At 32.1% G+C, this 22937-nt stretch overlaps 1 protein-coding gene and 1 long non-coding RNA gene across 3 annotated transcripts; one reads left to right on the top strand and one right to left on the bottom strand.

The window, feature by feature from the left end:
- Positions 1–10637: 10637 nt before the first annotated feature.
- LOC111409951 (E3 ubiquitin-protein ligase At3g02290-like) lies at positions 10638–14375 on the bottom strand. 2 transcript variants are annotated; one of them, XM_023040093.1, is made up of 6 exons: positions 14217–14375; positions 13385–13730; positions 13046–13107; positions 12464–12893; positions 12019–12128; positions 10638–10958 (listed from the first exon to the last, which is right to left on the bottom strand). In XM_023040093.1, the coding sequence occupies exons 2-6, from the start codon at positions 13419–13421 to the stop codon at positions 10935–10937; spliced, it is 663 nt and encodes a 220-aa protein (XP_022895861.1). In that variant the 5' UTR covers positions 13422–13730; positions 14217–14375; the 3' UTR covers positions 10638–10934. The 2 variants fall into 2 exon arrangements, with proteins under 2 accessions (XP_022895861.1, XP_022895852.1); XM_023040084.1 differs by lacking the exon at positions 13046–13107 and having other exon boundaries at positions 10649–10958; positions 14217–14373.
- Positions 14376–16202: 1827 nt separating this feature from the next.
- On the top strand, positions 16203–21968 carry LOC111409944. The gene is made up of 4 exons (XR_002705585.1): positions 16203–16487; positions 16806–19347; positions 20060–20184; positions 21052–21968. It is a non-coding gene; the product is annotated as an uncharacterized LOC111409944 (long non-coding RNA).
- Positions 21969–22937: the final 969 nt, after the last annotated feature.

The raw sequence follows: 22937 nt of genomic DNA, 5'->3' as shown, positions 1-22937 counted from the left end.
CTGGGCTAGAGAATTCTATATAAGCAACATTGATCGAATCAAACCAAGCACTATAATAATATAGTGCTTCAACAAATCGATCCACTAAACAATTGTAATTGTGATCAGATTCTTGCTTGACCAATAATATTACCTTTGGGGACAATGGTTTTATCATTGCTAAGAACTCGTTCATTTGCTTAGAGTCCATGACTCTGTTATTTCTGGTAGACCCAAAATGCTAATAGACCCGATTGTCCTCGGCCAAGAAGACATGAAGACTTGATATGGATGTCAATGCTAGTGTTCACCTGATTTTACCTTAAGCATGTCTAATGTGAGATCTCTAACACTAACATTTACAGGGTTAAATTGAAATGGCCTGTCCAAACTTTCAGCCTCTTTCACAAGCCCAGCCCCAAACTTCTCTTGGCTCCCTTATTTCGACTAACACAAGTGATTTTTAAATGAGGAGTCCCATTGGAGACGTGCCTTAAGCTCTTTATAAATGGAATCCCCAACTTTGGATCATCCCAAATCAATTAAATGGATTACTCTTTCGTGAGACATGACTTGGATCAACGTCCGCTTTATTATTGCATCGGCAATGTCCACGGGAAAAAATCATATATAACCAAGTAATAAAAATATTTCAACAAATACTAATCATTATTTTATATTTTAATAAATACTAGATATAAAGCAAAAGTACATCAAAACTACTGGTTCCATAAATTCCTCTCATTCTTTGTAACTGAAATTCAAGAATAGCTCGCCATTAATTACAATTCCTAATAATTCGCTCAATTGAAAACCATGGAAATTTCAACATACACCATGTAGCAGGGACGGATCCAGGATTGGATCCACGACCGGGCTACAAAANGGGCGGGGGGGGGGGGGGGGGGGGGGGGGGGCTACAGCCCAGCCCAGCCCAGCCCTCCCTATATCCGTCTCTGATGTAGAGGAAACATTGTGCGGGTTTGTTAAACTTCGAGAAAAAAAAACACTATTTTTTTGAACTATTGTTGAGATCTAAAATTTTGTTTGTATATAGAATACAAGTTAAAGACATGCGATCTGAGTTGTTAGAAACAATGATAACTTGTTATATGATGGAATAGTTTGTATGAATTATTACTTACTATCATTAGTTTCATAATATTTTTCTAGTTCAATTGTCTTCTAGTATCACACCATTTAATGGATTCAAGTTGTTTGATAATTTACGTCAATTACAAACTCAGTTATTCTCTATGAATATTTTGTTTTGATTATATCATAAATTTCATCTCAAGTCTCCATTTACAGCAATAATCGAAAGATAAACTAGCGACTGAGATGTTCAAATCTTGTAAATTAGAGTGATACATTACATAAAATGGTAAAGAACTAAGGAGAAGCAAGTTAACCACGATGTCATGTTCAAGATCTTTTAAGCATTACATTTCTTTTTTTTCTTAAAGTGAGTAGAAAATATTTCTTTTGAAATTTTCTAATTTTTTCCTAGTTCCTTAAATATGGGTTTAAAAAAAAGAGGGTTGAGTCAAGTTGATTTAGATTATTCCAACATTTTATTACTTATTTTTTTCGTATTTCCGTACAGATTTTGTAAAATGAAAAGCATCCCTCGGATTAGATTGGTATAATTTATCCTCTTGGCTGATGATATTGGAAACAATATGTCCTACTTGCTACATTTGCAGTTTAATTTAATTTTCTTCCGTTAATGTCTATGCTTCTTGTCTAGTTTATTATTAGTAAATTTGGTATTTATAAAATTTAGCATGTGTTGTCATATTTTATCATAGAGATTAACACATTGCACATTAAACATATTGGGTATGTTTGGAAAGAATGGAACTGAACAACAAATGAATATTTGACATGATTTTCTTCTCTAATTTCAGGTGGAATTTCGATTGCTATTTCTTATAAATATTTCAATGGTTCCAAAACACGAGTTACAGCTTCACATTTCCTTGTTATGGTCACCCTTTCTCATTTTCCAAATATGATATTCCTAATATATCCAATCTATACGTCAACGAAGTTGATGAAGTCAACTGTTTTTGTTGGCACCAGGAAATAGTTTTGCCGACTACCCATGTATTATGAGAAGCACCAGCTTGTAAGTTGAAACTCTTGCCAAATTCCAAATATCACCTACTTTTGGATAATTTATGGTTGCCATAGAGCGTTCAAGACAACTTTCAAAGCTACTACAATGAAATTAAATTTTTTTAAGGACTTCTACACCATCCCACTATAGAAATGGGGTTTGGAATGCTAGTGGAGTTGATGAGACAAAGACCATTAAGAAGAAATTAGATTTGTTTTGGAAGGGACTCAATTGGAGGAATATAAGGTTGCAAAAAGAGAGGCAATAAGAAGGGATTGAGATTAGATTTAGATACATGGATCGAAGCTATGCTATGGGTGCCTAGCCAATAAGAAGGGATTCAGATTTAGATTTATATAGATGGATCGGAGCTATGATATAGAAGCAAGATGGGCACCCCCATAGATATTGGCATTGTTTATTTGGGAATGACTTTTCCAATGACTCTGTGCATTGGTACTTGCTCGAACCAATTAATTCTTAAAGTGAATTCTTGCTTCATTTTTATTTTTATTTTTTTGAAGATGGAGGCCACCCAAAAATAAAATATATTTTTCTTGACCAAAAAATATAATTTCATTTTTCTTCCTCTCAATGTTTTCATGTATATATTTTAGATGAATGTTGATTACATTTTTCAGGGTTTACATGTAGTAGGCTCGAAAGTTGATTGAACGTAAAAATGTACAAAAAATGGTAGCAATGTCTCTGCGGATTATAAATAATGACACAATTATTGGAGGCCACTTTCCAATTTCAAAGAAAAGTTTATCTTGTAATGGAGACCGACATGGACATGGAAATGATTTTGCTTGTCGATTAGGAGTTCAACATGATAATGATTTCATTAGATGCAAAAACCATAATTCAACCCTGAAACTTGTTGGCAGGATTCATTTCAGTGCTACAAATTAAGTAACAACTAATGATGTTAGAAACATAATTAACAGCTAAAATATATATGTATTCAACTAAGATTGTAATGTCTCATAATCAAATATAAGGATAAATATGTTAGATATTAGAATAAATAGAAAATCATGTTTAGCTAATTGCAAATATGTTATGAAACATGCAAAATTAAACCATAACTTAGTTCATGGAAACTCATAAAAAATTAAAATCTATCACGTGATAAAATGAAACCACAATATGAGTCTGTTTGGAAGTGATTTTGAGAATTGATTTTTTGACCGTTAGGAGAAAAGTGGGGTCCACCCGTGAGAGAAGAAGTCAAATATGACGGCTGGAATAGTGAAATAACGGTCAAAAAATTAATTTTTTGAGTGAAAAAATCAAGTCCAAATGACTAAAATACAAACATCCCATGTCCTAAAAACACATTTGTTATAAAAACTAATATTTAAACATGGTTTGATATTTAACCTAATTAGCAAAAGATAAAGTTCACATAATGTGAATGATAACATACTGATGATTTAAACCTACTCATCGATGACAAGAAATGTACAATAGCAACGTGACATATTATATATGATACTAAAATGCTCACAACTACACAACGTGTGATTAATTTCGTGAAAAGAAAAAAAAAATCTAATACACTGTTATATGGGAAAAAAAAAAAAGTAATGTATCAAATACAAGCTATATCTATGTTTGTTACTAACTTTGCAACAAAAATACAATTAAACAAATTATGTTACAAAGCTAATAAAATAGTATACCTGACACAATTTTGAATAGATATTCGTTGATAACCAAAAGTAAAGGATAACATATTTTAATTTCAAAACATCTCATTATACATATCACAGATGACTCATTAATTGGGAACATTAGACACAAATTACGATAAATTAAAAGTTCAAAAGATCCAAGTTTACAAGGACAAATACAACTTAGGTACAAAATATAAATTCTAGCAAACCATTGGATTTTAGAGAAATACAGTTCACGTAGCCATCACTAGAATGTGACGCATTATAATAAATTCTGATTAAAAAAAACGGAAAAACTTAATCCAATAAAAATTGAGAAAAATACCTAGGATTTCCATTGATAAGTTGCTTTCTTCTTTGAATTTGAAGTTAAATCTAATGTTACCAACCCTTTATGAACTCTTTTGTAGATAAAGACTGATCTAAGAATTACATTTTTCAAGATGAAGTACAATATAGAACACAAGATATTGAATCTTGACTTTAGGGATTAGAATTTCTAGTAGGATAACAATTGAAAATGGAAACCACATGCGATCAAAGGAAACTTGAATGAATCACGGAAGATGTTAAAGGATTGAAAAAAAGGATTTTGACTAAGGAAAGTCTTCGAAAAGATGTGGTGGTCTTATTGTTTGAGCTTAAGTCAGGGAAGCATACATTGACTTCTCTTTTCAATTTTTACTCCTAAAATGTCAGTATTTTTGGTAAAAAAAATGTGGAAATGTAATATTGGAATTAATAACTTAATTAGGGTGTCCTGCATAATTTCCAGATGTCGATGCAAGCGTACAATTGAGAGAAGATGAACTAAGCCTCGTCAAGACCATTTCTTGTAGGCCCACTATTTGTTGGGTTTATGACCCAAATTACGAAAATGAAAACTGTTTCCTTATTTTCATGTGGAAAATATTGTTTCTTATTTTCACGTAATTTTATTGAAAATATATTATTTCCTTATTTTACATTATTTCAATTTTTATGGTATGGTATGTAGTTATAAATAATGTCATCTTCTTTCAGTTTAGTTCAAGCAAAAATTATGTTGTAATTTTCTATCACTATTGTTATAATAAAATATCATTTTTTTGCTTAACTCTCTTTGATTTATTTACTTTAAATCTTGTTTCATTTTTGTGATCTTATTACGTATTTTTATACAACTTCATTAATGTCAATCCTTGTGTCACATTTGGGATCAACAAGTGGTATCAGAGCTAGGCTACAGGTTCTTTATGATTTGATTAAATTTTTTTAAAGATTATTACATTGAAATATGATATTCCGCAGTTGGATCGCAATACAAGATTCTTTCTTTGGCAAATAAAGATAAGGGCTATTGTGGCTCAATTGGATTTGGCTGATGTGTTGCTAGATTTTGAGAAGATGTCAGCTAATTGGACAACGGAGGAGAAACAACGGAGGGATCGAAAGGCTTTATTGCAGATTCATCTTCATTTATCAAATAATATTCTGCAGGACGTCCTGAAGGAGAAAACAACGGCTGCTTTGTGATTGAAACTGGAGTAGTTATACATGACTAAATGTCTCATTAGCAAACTGTCTCTAAAGTAAAAGTTGTATTCACATATTTCAACAGCTTAAATTTGAGATATTACCTATATCATTTCATAAACATACATCAAGAGGAAATTTAAAATTGGAACTTTAAAATTCTTAATTTATTAAATACTCAAATACCAAATTAAATAAACATAACGTCACATAAACATAGAATATTAAACGGAATTAAACCGAAACACATAATATCCTAATAGAATTATTTTAAAAATATTTTCTTGAAAATTTTTCTTTACTTGACAACCTTTGCACTGCTCAGCCACCATCCACATCGACTGACCTAACCTAAAATGTTAAAAATTGAAGGAGTGAGTAATTTATACTCAATAGGATACGTGCGTCCACAACAATATGATAACTTTTAAAACATGAATTTACAACATTTCATACCATCATTTCATCAAGAGCAATTGATGATCAATCGAATACTCTAACATATTTGAGAAGACCCGAAGGAGATCTCACATTTCATTTCATAGAGACCCGTAGGTCAATTAGCATTTCATGAAATAAATCACGTCAAAAATTATAATACTGAAAGGACGGAGCAACTTGAACATAGTATCCTACCTCATTTGATCAAATGAATTTTGAAAGACAAGATCCAAGAACCACTCTCCAAATTTTTATTTTCTGCCTATACAATTGTTTGCCGTATATGTACATATATTAGATGAAAATAAAGAGGCAAGGAAGCTTGGTAGAATATCAATGCAATAGAGGTTTATGCTGAATTTAAAGAATGAATCACAAACTAAAGAGGTGGGGCTGCCAAACGTAGGTGAACGTCATTAGTATTTATAGGCAACATAAAATAGTTGATTAGGGTAAAGATTGTATTTAGATAAATTGTTTCTAGCCAAAACTGGAGCAAGAGGATTGGAAGAGACGTGCCAGCAAAGCGATAGGATTAAAACAAAAATAAATTGCATTGTATATAATATAAAACTACTTTACCAAATTATGTAAAATGCACGTGTACACTGATAGAAGAAAAGTTGATTTTTTGCTATAGTGGATGCCAAATTGGAAAGGCAGAACTGGATATGATTCAATCATTTTCAAATTATAAACGTGATTATTATATAATAAAATACTATAACATTGTGCTAATTATCTTAAAAGATGCAACCTCTTGCTAATCACATGTACACATAGGCGAAACTAACTTTAATTGGGACATTGAATATTTTGTCAAAGGCCCAAAATTGTGCCTTACCATTAATCTAGCATATTATGAAAATTTTACTTAATGTAAAGGAGACTATCAAGGGCATGACTAAATACAACCTACCCAAAAATATAGCTAGTCGTAAATGTGAGAAATATTAAATAAGTCACAAGCATTTCACATTAAAAAATATATATATAATTAGTCATGGGGAAAATGATTATATTAAATAAATAATAGATGCCACATCGATGAGATTAATATAGAAAGACATGATAATTTCATGAATGAAGCACGTGGGATTACAAAATCCTAAACCTTAAAAAAAATTATTCTAAAATTTTCGGGGCGTTACACATCGCATGGCAGAAGGAGTGTCACTGGAAGACCACATTACTGTGTTTAGCGAAATAGTTGTAGTTTTAGAGACATTGAAGGTTAAGTACGATGAGGAGGACCTCGCCTTCATCCAGTTGTGTTCACTGCCCGCCTCTTATTCGTCATTTCGGGACACCATCCCATACAATTGTGATACTTTGATCATTGACGATGTTTACGATACTTTGTTCTCAAAGGAGAAGATGAAGCATTTGGTCGGAGCTATATCGAGGGATGAGGAAGTTTTGGTATCTCATGATAACCGACGGAGGGGTAGATCGATGACAAACTCAGCAATTTGTACTACCTCTACTACAAGAGAAAAAGACACATTAAGAAAGATTGCGATAAGTTGCAGGCTAAAGGCAATTTAGCTGCAAATCATAAGGGGCAATCATGCAATTCAAACGAGACTAATGTTATCGAGGATTTTTCAAATGGCCGTGATGTGATGTTGACCGTGGCATCTGTCATGCAGTCTAAACCTGACGAGGAGTGGATTATCAATTCAACATATTCGCATCATATGTTTTACAATTGGAATTTCCTTTAGACATATGAAGTTGTCAAGCAAGGTGGAGTTGTGATGAGAAACAACCAGTCTTGCCGTATTGCTGGAATTGGTTAAGTCAGATTAAGGTTGCAGGATGGGACGGTCAGAATAATTGATTAGGTTCGACATGTTCCAAACCTAAAAAGGAATCTCATCTCACTGGATACCCTAGATGTAAAAGGGTATAATTTCTCTGGTGGAGGTGGAGTCTTGAAAGTCCGAAGGGGTGTCCGGGTTATACTAGAGGGACTGAAAAAGTTTCAGTTGTACATCTTGCTGGGAAGCGTAGAACCAATTAAGAGATATCTGAACAATTCAGTACCATGGTGGATATTTAGTTTGGTATAGTACTTTTTGTGATGGGCTTTGAGTCAGTTCAGAACATTGCTCAAGGGAGCATTGGTGATTTTGCTTTGCCACCAATTTCAGTAGATACATTGTGTTCAGTTGCAAAGGTTGGATTCATTGAGCGTAAGTACAATGGTGTCAATGATATCTGTAATGCTTTCAGGATTGTTGAAGGTGACAGTTCTAGTAAAGGGCCTTTTGATCAAGCATTTGGTGTGGTTTCTGCTACAGGGTGTGTTTCGACCCTATTTGGTCAGCAGTAATTCCTTGAAGGAATTTTGGGAACTCGGGAGCGGGGTTCAAGTGTCGCTCGTGGACTTAGGGTAGAGGAAGATTTTTATTTAGTGATAGAGAGTTTTGATTACTGTATTAAGGAGTTGGCTATTTCGATACAGGCGGAGTTATTTCTCAAGTGGAGAAATTTTGGAACTTCGTTCGTTGTATTGAAATTTGGGTCAAGGTGGAGATTGTTGTGTTTATGACCAAAATTAGGAAAAAGAAAATTGTTTCCTTATTTTCACGTGATTTTATTATAAATATATTATTTCCTTATTTCATATTATTTCTATCTTTATGGTATGGTATGTACCTATAAATAGTGACATTTTTTTTTCAATTTAGTTCAAACAAAAATTGCTGTATCATAATTCTCCCCATATTGTTATAATAAAATATCATTTCCTCTACTTAACTCTCTTTGATTTTTTTACTTTAAATCTTGTTTCATTTTTGTGATATTGTTACATATTTTATACAACATCATTAATCAAAATCATTGCTTCGCTTTTGAGACCAACATTATTGTTAAGGGCCTCATATACACCAGACCACTGTTTAACAAGTCGGGGTCGCCAAGGCGGAGGCACACTAGGCAAAAGCCGTTGCATAGTAGAGTCACAGTTAGTCGAGGCGTGCTGCAAAATCTAGCAAAGACAGGCACCAACATGGTGGAGATTACCCAAGGAGGCGTGAGCAGCACAGGATAACAACTCAATCAATTTTACACCTCTTTCTTCGAGCCTTAAGCACTCGCTAGGGATTGATGGTAAGCCTAGGGGTCACCTGTGGCTTCTGTGATGGAAATGAAGAATTCATAAGTGCTTTCTGATAAGTTTAAGAATGCTTGGAGAAAATTAATTTGGCTACTTTTGCGTGGAAACCTAAGAGGAGCAGGTGAGATTATGGGATGCTAGCTTTTGGAGCCATTTAACACATCCAATACTATACAACAAAATGCATGTGTTTTAAACTATTTTTCATGCAATTGACTCATTGGCGGACCCACTCAGGTCCTGGTGGGTTGACCCACCAACTTCAATATTATTGTAATTTTTTTAAGTACCAAAAATAAAAATTGGACAATAATGGAAATTGAACATTTTTATTAGAGTAGAGTTACAACGATGAGCGAACAGTTGAGAGGGTGAGAGTTGAGATTTTTTTTTTTTTTTTTTTTTTTTTTTTAACGGTGGACAAATGAATAGTTAAATATTTTCAAGATTTTAGATTTTTTTTTTTTTTTTTTTGTGATATTTAATTTGTGAATTCTTTGAAAACTTGTATTCATCATATATGTGAGATTATTTGGAATTCTTTGGGAATGGTTATTTATCATATAAATGAGATTTGTGAATATGTAATAGTGATCCCCTATATGTGTTTTTGCAGAATACATAATTTTTTCGTAATTTTTTAATAAGTTTGATTGTGTCCCAATAATTCCAACTATCTGTGTCCGCCACTTATTGACTTTTCTGTATTTTTTCTTAATCAAACTCACTAATCATAATCAAATAAGGATTAATTATTAAGTCAAATGGACAACCGAATAAATTCCGTCATGCATGAATAGATTTTCATTTTTGAAGATGAATATCACAACTGGCAAGAGTATTCAATCTATTTTGTTTTACTCAAAGCTGAAAAGAAGTAAATTGTTTATATAGGGAATCACTTGATCATATCAAAATAAGTATAGATCTTTATATATAAATATTAAATATTATAAAATAACTGATAAGTACAATCTACCTAGAATATCTGTCCCTTATCAGTTATCTTATATTCTGCTACCAGCCAAGTCTATCAAATATTCCAATTAGGAAAAAAACAGAGAAAAATAATTAAATGCTAAAGGATTTTTACCTATAAATGTTAAATATTATAAAATAAAAGCTTGTGAAAAATTTAACAGAACGTATACCGATTTTGACATGACAAAATATGTTTGGACAATTTTTTTTTCTCTTTTTCATCTTTCAATGATGTCGTGCCATATATTGTCTGTAAAGATTTTCTGTCAAAAAATTCTGTACTTATAACATGATTATAGAATATTTCTCCCTTCTCAATCAACTTATACGCTGCTACCAGCCATACTTATTTGTCTAATACAAATCTTTCTAATATTCCAATTTGGAAAAAATATAGAAAAATAATTAAATGCTAAAAGAATTGTTATAGCCGGATAAATTTGGTGCATAAAAACCAATCCTTAGTATACCCTTCACTCGCTTAGGACGAAATAACAATTATTTTAGATTATTCTAAGGTAATTAACAAAGTTATCTATGACCCCGTTTGGTACCTATTTTTATGAAAATGAGAAAGAAAAATATAGTCGTTACAAAACCCAGACAAAAAATAGAAAGTCAAATATAGTGACTTGATGTGATAGATAACGATCATATTTTTCATTTTCGTTGTCAAAGAATGAGAATCAAACGGAGGCTATATGTTCTCTTCTTTATATCTCTTTCCTCCCCATTTGGCCCATTTTAAACATTGCCAACCACCAAGGATTTCATAAGAACAATAATAAGATCAATGCAACCTTGAAATAATAGGATACTCTTTGATCCGTTTAAGATCAATTTCTCTTCTTTGAAGAGAAGTGCAACTAAAAACTTGTATCTTGAACAAAGTACAATAGGAAACGGCAAATCATTGGAAGAAAATCTTATATGTACTGAGTCGAAACTCAAATGTCAGCATAAGAAATCAACAATTTAAGCATGCGTATTCACAACGACTTCACATTTTCAGAATCTGATGTCTTCATTTCCCTTTCTGTTCTTGTTCTTGGTTGGTTTCTCCCATGAGTGGAATTTTCAGAAAAGATCAAGTTTCGTCAAATGCCATCACCTAGAAAGCCAAAAATACAAATTAAGACAACGGGGTATATAATTTCATTATCAATCTCCTGATACTCAAGTTAACAAAGATGGAAAGATAGCTTTGAAGAATTCACAAACCCGTGTAAACCATATCTAGAGAGAAATTTTTTGCTGAGCAACATGTTTACTGATGAAAGGCTAATTAGAATTGCAGCCACTAGAAGCTTGTGAGAAGTGATTGATTGATTATGAGAAAGGAGTATCTGTCAACATTCTGTTTCCTTTTCTGCGGAAGAAAATTCTGCAAGTTCTATCAACAAAACAGGAGAAGATTCCGATATCTTTAAGCAGACCCGCCCTTTTGGTTATGTAGGTACTAATATTCCTCTCACTACATGCCGCAGACTAAAGTGAATATTCAAGTTCAATCAATCTCCCTTTTTTTTCCTTTTTTTTTTTTTTTTGGGAAAATATCAAGTGGATGAATAAGGATATTGACTAGAGTCTTTCATTTTTCTATAGATAGTGATAGACAATTCCATCTAGTATTTAATGGAAGTTTCAATCTCAATTAGCCTGATTTTCAGAGGGCTTGCCGTAGATAGATTCATTGAATTCTATGTCAACTAGCATAATATTGTATTATAGATCTTCAGTTGATCTAAACAAGATTTTGTGGTTAATGTTTAGCTTCAAATGTTCCCAAGGAACACCAAATTTCTTGCTCGTGTTCGGTTTCCCACGACACAAGCAATAAGAACAGGCCATGGCAGCAAAGACTACTGGTGACCCTGGTATTAAAATTAAGGCCTTCTCAAGCCCAATACCCACCAGGGAATGCTATAGGGGGAGGGATATGGGCTGAGGAAAATTCATTACACAGCACTTTTCAAATATTGTCTACTAATTCAGTAAGTGCATGTTTGGTATATAGTACTCAACATTCTACTAATTCAGTAAATGCATGTTTGGTAAACAATAATGAACGGGACAAGACAAGACAATAATGAGATCAAAAGAAATAATGAGACATGCATTATAAATTAAAAGTAGGAGCCACGAGTATGGCAGGAAGGATCAGACATTACCTGGCCACAAACTGGACAACTATCACTTCTTTCCATCCATTCGTAAATACAACCGAGATGGTAATGGTGAGAACATTTCAAAATTATCTTGGGGTTTTCAATAGTATACTCTGCAGGAAAAAAAAAAGGCAACAAAGGTACGAAAAATCAGTATCCAGATATTATAATCCATACATTACAATTTGAAGTAGCAATTATCAAGTGAAACCAATAGGTAAAGAAAGACTGTGAGCACTGGAGAGAAATTCAATTCCACCACTGGATGAACGAAGATATGAAGTCTATTCTAAATATGCAAGTCACTACAGTATATTAGACGGCAAATGAAAACCACCTTAAGGTTATGTTAGTAGTAATCTGGATCTGAGATCCAATATTTTATACATAGTATAACACATTGCTATGAAAGTTTCTAAAAGAAAACTGCCGGAAAAACTATCATTACCCTCAAGACATGTAGGGCAGACATCTTCATCTTCTGAAGAAGTGTAAATATGAGCATATCCTGTGGTTGTTTTAGCTGTTGAAAGCTTTACTGGCGATTTAGAATCATACTTTTCTGATCCTTCTTCACATTCAAACTCTTTCCATTTCTTTGTGTTAATTAAAGATTCAGAATCGTCATCTACTTCACTTCTTCTTAGCGGTTCAGTTTCTTCGTGTGAATGAGTCGAGCCTTTCTCCATTCTAGAGACCAGTTCATCACGCTGCAAGCGGAAATATCTTGGATCTACATCATAAGGCAGAGGTCTTGGAGGAGAGTGGTACATATCAGCTATAGAGTTATCAAGGGATGCAGAAGAACTCAAAGATGCCGTCCCTTGAGTGGATGAAGGAATCACATATTCTCCCCCTCTATGAAACAATGATGCATACTGCAGGACGGAACAATGAGTTATAATCAAATTTACATATCCCATTTATCGTCATTCAAATAGTGTCAGTAATGTTATGGATTAACCTTAATCTCTAACTCCGAGAACAAGGATAAATGAGAAACATATCAGAAAAGAACAAGAACACATACAAATATATAGTGGTTCGGTCTTAACGTGAGAGTTGCGTCCACACACGACCTGTGGATTTTCACTACAAGGAAGAGGATGAATTTTTACAATGAGAGATCCCACGCATCTTCATTTTTCCCGCGCAGAAACAAAACCGGCCCAACCCTCTTATTTATTTATCTACTGTAGGAACTTGGGCATCCAAAAAACAAATCTATAAATACACAATATGTGCCTAAAACAACATATAACATACATGTCTTATAGTGAACAAGGATGCAGAAAAGTAGTAGTGCTGAATTAAAATTGAATCTTTGAATTAAATTTAACTAATAGACAAGAAATTATTTGAAGTATACCAGATGTAAGAAGTTCTGAAGGAAGCATTGAAGACATATACAGTTCCTATAAATCGAGCTGTTCGGATTACCAAACTCTTCACATTCATCCCTCAAACAGCAACAAAAAGACCCCATAATTACCTACTTCAGTCAACTTTAATCCCTTAAAACTCCTTTTCCACCCAGTGGTCTCAACAATTCTCAAACTCGATCCAAGAAACTTTGAAAATTGTAACCTATGGAATCGAGATGGCTAAGGAGAGATACAAAAAGCTCGCAGAAGTTCGAGTAGCTTCCCGAACCAGGACCTTCTCTCTTTAACAGAGAAAAAATTCTTATAAGCTTAACTTAAATTTATATTTACCTGCAAAACAGAAAGAATAATTCATCATCAGAAAGCTCGAAAATTATTTCCTGGATCAAATAAATATAAATTGCTAGAAATATGAAATCAAAACTAAAATCAATGTGTATTTTTTGTGGTGCGTGAGTTTGTATTTCATTACAGTACTTCAACAGTGAAGAATGAGACTATCTACCAATAATCAAGCTGTAAAATCGATTATCGACCAAAAATCCCAACAGAATGTGATTGGAAAATCAAAATCTAAACACACAATTCGTGAAAATTTACAATTTCTTTAAAATCAAGCAAGCAAGCAATAATCCGCTTATACGCATAAAAATACATGAAGATTATTTTTTTCCCAAACAATTGCCAAAATTTTCAGTTCATTCATCAAACAGAGAAAAACCCATTACAGATTACACGATTAAAACAAGAATCTAATCATATAAAAGAGATAAATTGAAAATTAATAGGTAATATTTATTTTTTTTTAAAAGTTACCTAAGCTTATAAACAGATAGACGATCCTGGAGAAACAGGAGCCGAGAAATCCGAGGTCAGACGTTTCAGAGATTTTGTATTTATCTATTTCTGTAACTTTTTTCCCAATATAGGAGTACGGATGAAGGCGACGAATTTTTTGGACCTTTTTCTGCTGACGATAGTAATATTTATATGTTCATCGTCCGAGAATTTATCGATTTATCAAGGTAGTCCTAGAAGTACAATTACTTTTCAATTCTTTTACTTTTAGATAGAGAAAGAATTTGGATTGCTAAATTTTAATTGAATTAGAATTTGTTCTTCCGAATAATTTAGAAATTTGAATATTATTATCGATAAAAATAAATATTATGTGAACCTTCCTATTAATACGAATTGCCCAACAAGTTCAATAGAAAAACAAACAAACAAACAAAAACAAATCATAAAGCAAATATCGAAAGTATCTTTTTCTCTATTCTTATATGCTTATAAACTAACTTAAACTTGAGCTTTTTTTTGTGTATTGGGCTTAATAGTTGAAACACTAAAAATTAAATTCGTTTTGCTTTCGATTTCGATTTTGATGTTTGGAGAGTTAGAACCAAACTAAAAATCAATAGTATGCGACTAACCGGTTCCAATAATCAATAGTATGGAACTATTTGGTTCGATTTGTAGTATTGAAATCGAATTGAAACCGAAGGTAATAGTTCAATTTTGAAAAAATAAAAAAATAAAAAAATAGTGATAAAATAAAAAATGGTTAATTATTAGGAAATATTTTTAAAAAAATCTTTAAAAAAAATGGGAAATGGTTCTAATGGGTCCAATTTCTAGATTATGGGTTTCTACCAATCGATTTGATTCGATTTTAATGATTTCAATTCTTTTTTCCACCTCTTCTAACCAATGAAATAATACATACTATCCTTTATTAATATATAAATTACAAGGTGGAGCCCTTCTTAACTTATATATTTCTTCTCGTAATGCCAAATTGCCAGACAATTGATCACTTCTCCGACGTGTGCAAGGCTATTTTCATTTAAAATGAAGATTAGCCCTTGTTTGAGTTACATTAAATAGTGTATTGATAGAAAATGTGTGATTAAAAAATAAAAAAAAATTAAATTAGCATGTAATGTTATTTCATTGAAAAATGTGCTATTGAAATGATGTCAAATCACTATTTAAAAATGTATTTTTTGAAAGAATGTGGATCAAACGAGGCGTAATTATGCTATTTTTGTATTGCATTTGCCTGCCTGAAAATACACGATAAGGTAAATTAATTGTAAATTCGAGATTTTTGTAACTAATATCCCAAACAAAACAACTTAATTTCGATTAATTCAAACTTCTACTCAATTTAACTTATAATTGATTAAAAGCAATATTGAGTATAATAAACTTATTTGAAATAGAACTATTTTAAGCAAATAAGTAATTTGATCCAAATCAACTCAACTTGACTTTAATAATTTATGTGATTGAGACTAATTAAGTCGAACATGGTCAAATTGTAATCAATCATGTTTGGTGTAAACCAAATTTGAGAGTTTGCCAATTTTATTTTATTTTTTAAAAAAATAAATTTTTTGGTCCACAATATTTTGAAAACAAGGTGCGTCAACAATGACGCAAAGGAAATAATGTAGAAATGGAATTAATTGTTTGAATACAAACCAAATTTTGGATAACATCACATTTCACTCACTAAACTTCAATTTGCACCACATTACTCTCTGGACTTTATGAAGTTACATTCTATTATAGCGCTTGTTTGGTAGGGATTTTATTAATTGAATTTTTGACCGTTAGAAATAAAGTGGGTTCTACTTGTGAGAAAAGAATTCAAAAATGTCATCTAAAATAGTAAAATAACGATAAAAAAATTGATTTTAATTAAATTTTAAACTATACCAAACATGCTCGTGAGCAACTTTCGGTTATAACTCTTACCTGGGTGGATGACGGAATGTACATTTGGCAGTTAAATCTTTCAAACAGAAAACTCAAATGCCATGTCAACACTTCCAAACACACCACACCCTTTCCAATTGAAATCATGAAATAGAGAATGCAAGCCACCTAGACTGGAAGCCCAAATTCTGTATGAACCCTAACCCCCAAATCGATTTTGCCACACGATTGAAGGACCTCAAAGCTTGATTGTTGTAGCCGTTCACATGGAGAGACCATGTGGAGGTAATCCCAAAACATTTCTCCTTTTGAAGAGATCTTGAAGCCAGACATTGGTGCCTCAGGAGTTGGATGTATTTTCAGGTAATGGGTTTCAAGAGTATACTATTGGAGCTTACTCTCCATGGTCTATTGGTTTTGAATTGCAGATTTGCAAGGAGTGGGAAAATTATTTCAGATTTTATGACTTTTAAAAAATGGGGGAATCTTGGTTAAGTTCAAAGGAGAAATTTTGGTTTCTACTTTCTTGTAATCTGACACTTCAGGGGATGCCACGATATTTTGAAACAAAAGTTCTTGTTGGTAGCCTTATTTTAATCTATTTTCATTATCTACATCTATGAATTGTGAGGTCCGAATTATCGAGTCTTTTTATGTTTATCATTTGTTGTATATCATTAGGGTTGTTTATTACACTGGTCATCATTACCTGCTTACTGGCATTCTTGGACTTGTGATGGTATGGATTTGTTTAGCCATGCTGACCGACAAGACTCTCTCAGGAACAAAAAAAAAACTTCAAAAAATGTGTTCATTTGTGTTTGCAATTCTTGGCATTCTGTTTGAGCATAATTGGAGTATGCGCTGCTTGGAAGTTTCACAATGGCAAAGGTGTTGACAACTTCTATAGGCTCCACTCATGACAAAGGCTGTTTTAGAGAAAATGACTTTTCTTTACCTATCAAAAAAAAAGAGAAAATGACTCTTCTTCAAGCACACAACATAATATCACACCTTTCATCTGAGGCGTTGTTGGTGAACTTATAGCATGTTGATAGTTGTTTTGGGTGGTTTTGTGATTCTTGTTGTCGTCTCTCCTGTGCATGGCAAAGGTGACATTCTCAGAAGATCTATAGAATAGTGTCACTTTTGTAGAGAGAGATGTGACGAGATTGAAATTACTAAAATTTTCTTGTTGACAGATTTAAAGAAAAACCAAATGAAATTTAAGTTTTTGTACAAGATTTTGATTATATGATGTTTCAACTTCAATGATTTTGTTACTGCATATGGACCAGAGTTGGGCGATCTATCAAGACTGAAAAACAATATTATGGGACTAAAGCAAGCTGGCCATCTATATATCCCCTCTACTATAACAGAGTGAATCACAATTGTAGTGTCACTTTTGTAGAGAGAGATGTGACGAGATTGAAATTACTAAAATTTTCTTGTTGACAGATTTAAAGAAAAACCAAATGAAATTTAAGTTTTTGTACAAGATTTTGATTATATGATGTTTCAACTTCAATGATTTTGTTACTGCATATGGACCAGAGTTGGGTGATCTATCAAGACTGAAAAACAATATTGTGGGACTAAAGCAAGCTGACCATCTATATATCCCCTCTACTATAACAGAGGGAATCACAATTTACTGTTCATTCTTGAAACCTCCAATTCACACCTAAACAGGTTTACTAGTGTTCACTATCTCATTTTTTGCTGTTTAGTATATCTTCAAGCGGTATAGATAGACATGGGAAAGTAGCTTTTCACTGTTGTTACCCATATCTTTCTTCAAGATCTCGATTTCTTCTTCTCTTCTCAAATATTCAAGGAACCCCTACTATATCTACAAAAACCCTTGACGAAATTGCCTGCAAATGTCATTTACGGTCGACGAAATCGAATTTTCAGAATATCCTTTCTCTTTTTATGAATTGTTGGTGACGATTTTATTTTCTCACTATTAATCATTATTTTGTGTTTTCTTCTCATTCGACTTCCTTTCGTAAAATCTAGGAACATTTCCACACGAGGTGGACAACAAAAGGGGATTTCTTGATGCGAAGTGGACTGTAGCGATCTACTTTTTTCTTCCACCTTTGTTTGAAGATTTGTGATTCTTTCAGAAAATCCACATAAAGTGGATCGTGCTAACCTCAAGAACATTAGTCTCTTGTTTATCCTTGAATACGTTTATCGAGTTTCGTATTTTTGTTCCTGTTTGTCACTTTTCAATCCTTGATTGTGTTCCTACAAATTTGTGTGGTAGTTTCTTCAAAACTTGAAGTGGTTTTATATTTACTTTAATTTACGGTGTATAGTCTTTTAATTTCTTCTTTGGCTATGTTTAAGTGTTCTATTTCTTCTATCTATATGTTTTAGCTTTGTATAACTTTGTTTAGGGAGTAAAAAATTTTACATTTCTGTTGCCTTAGGTTCATAGTTATTGAGATTGATGATTCTAAATGTATAGTCTTTATTTAATAAGGTTTTTTCAAAAGAAAACTTTTCATCCTTTTGATTTCTACTCAGTTTATGTACAAATTTTCTATTGTTTTACAGTTGTACTTCCCTTTGAAGAAAAAACTGTTGAATACAATTTCACTTTCAGTAAGCTTGAAGGAAAATCATAAGAATGAACTGAAATTTGTATTTCATGCATTATGTAAAAGTAATTCTTAGTGTTTAAACAATTAAAGGAATCCCAATTTACCGTTCATTCTTCAAACCTCTGTTCATACCTAAATTGGTTCACTACTGTTCACTATCTCATTTTTTGTTGCTTGGTAAATATCTACAAGTGGTATAGATAGATATAGGAAAGCAGCTTTTCACTGTCGTTACCCATATATTTCTTTGAGACTTTGATTTCTTCTTCTCTTCTCAAATATTTGAAGAACCCCTAATATATCTATAGAAAATCCTCGATGAAATTGCCTACAAATCTCATTTACAGTCGACGAAATTGAATCTTCTAAATATTCTTTTTCTCTTTTTGTGAATTGTTGGTAACAATTTTATTTTCTTACTATTAATCGTTTGATTGTGTTTTCTTCTTATTCGACTTCCTTTCGTAAAATCTGATAATATTTCCACACAAAGTGGACAACATAAGGGGATTTCTTGACGTGAAGTAGACTGTAGCCATCTACCTTTGTTTGGAGATTTGTGATTCTTTCAGAAACCCACACAAAGTGGATCGTGCTAACTTCAAGTACGTCATTCTCTTGTTTATCCTTGTATATGTTTTTCGAGTTTCGTATTTTTGTTACTGTTTTTTGTCACTTTTCAATTCCCATTTGTGTTCCTATGGATTTTTGTGGTAATTTCTTCAAAAATTAAAGTTGTTTTATATTTGTTTTACTTTATGGCGTATAGTCTTTTGATTTCTTCTCTGACTATGTTTAAGTGTTCTATTTCTTCTTTCTTTATGTTTTAGCTTTGGGAAACTTTGGTTATGGAGTAAAAAATTTTGCATTTTTGTTGCCATAGGTTCATAGTTAGTGAGATTAATGATTCTAGATATATAGTCTTTGCTTAGTAATGTTTACTAAAAGAAAATTGTTCATCCTTTAGATTTCTGCTCAGTTTATGTACAAGTTTTCTATTGTTTTACAGTTGTACTTCCTTTTGAGGAAAAAATTGTTTAAATAAAGTTTCACTTTTAGTAAGCTTGAAGGAGAATCATACAAATGAACTGGAAGTTGTATTTCATGCATTATGTAAAGTTAATTCTTAATATTCAAATATTTGAAGTAATCCCCTCTACTTTAAAAGAGTGAATCCCAATTTACTGTTCATTCTTGAAACCTCTAGTTCACACCTAAATTGGTTCACTACTGTTCACTATCTCGTTTTTTACTATTTGGTATATATCTTCTTATTTGACTTCCTTTCATAAAATCTGATAATATTTCCACACGAAGTGGACAACATAAGGAGATTTCTTGACGTGAAGTAGACTGTAGCCATCTACCTTTTCCTTCTACCTTTGTTTGGAGATTTGTGATTCTTTCAGAAACCCACACAAAGTGGATTGTGCTGACCTCAAGTACGTTATTCTCTTGTTTATTCTTGTATATGTTTTTCGAGTTTCGTATTTTTGTTACCGTTTGTTTGTCACTCTTCAATTCCCATTTGTGTTCCTATGGATTTTTGTGGTAATTTCTTCAAAAATTAAAGTTGTTTTATTTTTGCTTTACTTTATGGCGTATAATCTTTTGATTTCTTCTCTGACTATGTTTAAGTGTTCTATTTCTTCTTTCTTTATGTTTTAGCTTTGGGAAACTTTGGTTAGGGAGTAAAAAATTTTGCATTTTTGTTGCCATAGGTTCATAGTTAGTGAGATTAATGATTCTAGATATATAGTCTTTGGTTAGTAATGTTTATTAAAAGAAAATTGTTCATCCTTTAGATTTCTGCTCAGTTTATGTACAAGTTTTCTATTTTTTTACAGTTGTACTTCCTTTTGAGGAAAAAATTGTTTAAATACAGTTTCACTTTTAGTAAGCTTGAAGGAGAATCATACGAATGAACTGGAAGTTGTATTTCATGCATTATGTAAAGGTAATTCATAATGTTCAAATATTTGAAGTAATCCCCTCTACTTTAAAAGAGTGAATCCCAATTTACTGTTCATTCTTGAAACCTCCAGTTCACACCTAAATTGGTTCACTACTGTTCACTATCTCGTTTTTTACTATTTGGTATATATCTACACGTGTATAGATAGATATGGGAAAGTAGCATTTCATTGTAGTTACCTATATCTCTCTTTGAGAACTCGATTTCTTCTTCTCAAATATTCGAAGAACCCTTAATATATCTACAGAAAACCTTTGATGAAATTGCCTGCAAATCTCATTTACGTTTGATTTTATGTTTTCTTCTTATTCGACTCCCTTTTGTAAAATCAAAGAAAATTTCCACGCGAATTGGACAACAAAAGGAGATTTCTCGATGCGAAGTGGATTGTAGCGACCTGCCTTTTTCTTCTACCTTTGTTCGAAGCTTTGTGATTCTTTCAGATAACCTATGCACAGTGGATCGTGCCAACCTCAAGTACGTTTGTCTCTTGTTTAAAGGGTATACATTTTTCGAGTTTTGTATTTTTTTCCCTATATGTTTGTCACTTTTCAATTTCATTTGTGTTCCTATGGATTTGTCTAGTAGTTTCTTCAAAGCTTGAAGTGGTTTTATATTTGCTTTACTTTATGGTGTATGATTTCTATTTCTTCTCTGACTATGTTTAAGTGTTCTATTTCTTCTTTCTATATGTTTTAGTTTTGTGAAACTTTGTTTGAAGAGTAAAAAGTTTTACATTTTTGTTGCCTTAGGTTCATAGTTATTGAGATTGATGATTCTAGATGAATAGTCCTTGTTTAGTAAGGTTTTTTAAAAGAAAATTATTCATCCTTTTGATTTTTACTCGGTTTATATACAAGTTTTCTATTGTTTTGCAATTGTACTTCCCTTTGAGTAAAAAAATATTGAATAAAATTTCACTTTCAGTAAGCCTGAAGGAGAATCATACGAATGAACTGGAAGTTGTATTTCATGCATTATGTAAAAGTAATTCTTATTGTTCAAACATTTGAAGTAAGAATCAGTTCTTGTAGACATACTTTGCATATCGAACTCTCTTTAAGTTTATTAATATTGATTGAGCAGTTTCTTGTTTTAGTTTATCCTTTATAATACGTGTGCTGAAATATGTCACAAATAAGCCTTTGTTCCTCTTCTGAAATGATCGCTATGCCTAAACAAGCTTTTGTTATATTCTCTTCTTAAATGACTGCTATGTTGGAGATTTGGGATTAGCTATGCCTAAGTAAGATTTGACTTGGATTGGTTCAACAAGAAATTGGTTTTGGAAGAACTTTGAAATCACGTACCATTGCTACTCGTCATTGTTGTGTAGCGATCGAAAAAAGAAATGTGTTGCTTCGTTTCAAAATAAAATTTTAGAACTTGAATATAAATTGGGTTATATTATTACGTCGCTACGACACTTCCTTTAAAGTTCAAATTAAAGTTTTGGTCATGATAGTAAAGTTTCGCATACTTGTTTTTAAAAATGTTGTAAGGTGTCGAGATCTCATTTAGACGACAAATTTTTATTTTGTTACATTATTGTGACGACACACTTTTTATTAATTGCTACCCCGATTATGTCCTTAAATTTTAAAATTAGATACACTTGTTATATTGTACCAAATAACCCCAAATTCGATTCCATCATCTTGAATTCTTCTTACGATTTTTCCATCCACAAAGTTTGTTAACTACCCCACTTACTAGATTAACCTCCATTTTTTTTATTCTATTGTTAACTACCAATATATATATATATATATATATATATATATATATATTTTTTTTGAATTTGGAAGTTATTTTGCATGTGTAACGAACAAATCCGCATTTAAAACCATTTTTAACTTACCATTTCTTTTGTCAACTGCCCACACACCAAAAAAAAAAAAAAAAACTCACTAAACGTCCACTTAAAAAAAAAAGAAAAAGAAAGAAAAGGGCAATTTCAAAAGCATTTTAACTCGTTAACTTCCCACTTACTTTATTTTTGTAACCTCCCTTTTTAAATGTATCACAACCACCATTTTATACGAAATAAAAGCCATCCCTTTTGTTTTGAAGTTCATAAATTTATTTTGAAAGTCCAAATTTCAACTCCTTTAACCACATTTTATCTCCCAAATTATTATACTTATACAGAAAGTCATTTTGCCCTTTTTTCCATAACTTAAAAGAACCTCTAAATCTGAAATTTTATTTGAAGGAGAG

The sequence above is a fragment of the Olea europaea genome, chromosome 2 (genome assembly GCF_002742605.1).
Source record: "Olea europaea var. sylvestris chromosome 2, O_europaea_v1, whole genome shotgun sequence".
Lineage (NCBI taxonomy): Eukaryota > Viridiplantae > Streptophyta > Magnoliopsida > Lamiales > Oleaceae > Olea > Olea europaea.
This window is presented reverse-complemented; position numbering and strand designations above follow the sequence as displayed.

Coding starts and splice junctions, on each gene's coding strand:
- LOC111409951 (XM_023040084.1), bottom strand. CDS start 13,501: ATGGGGTCTTTTTGTTGCTGTTTGAGGGATGAATGTGAAGAGTTTGGT. Junction 12,129..12,463: donor CTGCCCTACATGTCTTGAGG/GTAATGATAGTT, acceptor TTTTTCCTGCAG/AGTATACTATTGAAAACCCC. Junction 10,959..12,018: donor GTTGTCCAGTTTGTGGCCAG/GTAATGTCTGAT, acceptor TTGGCTTTCTAG/GTGATGGCATTTGACGAAAC.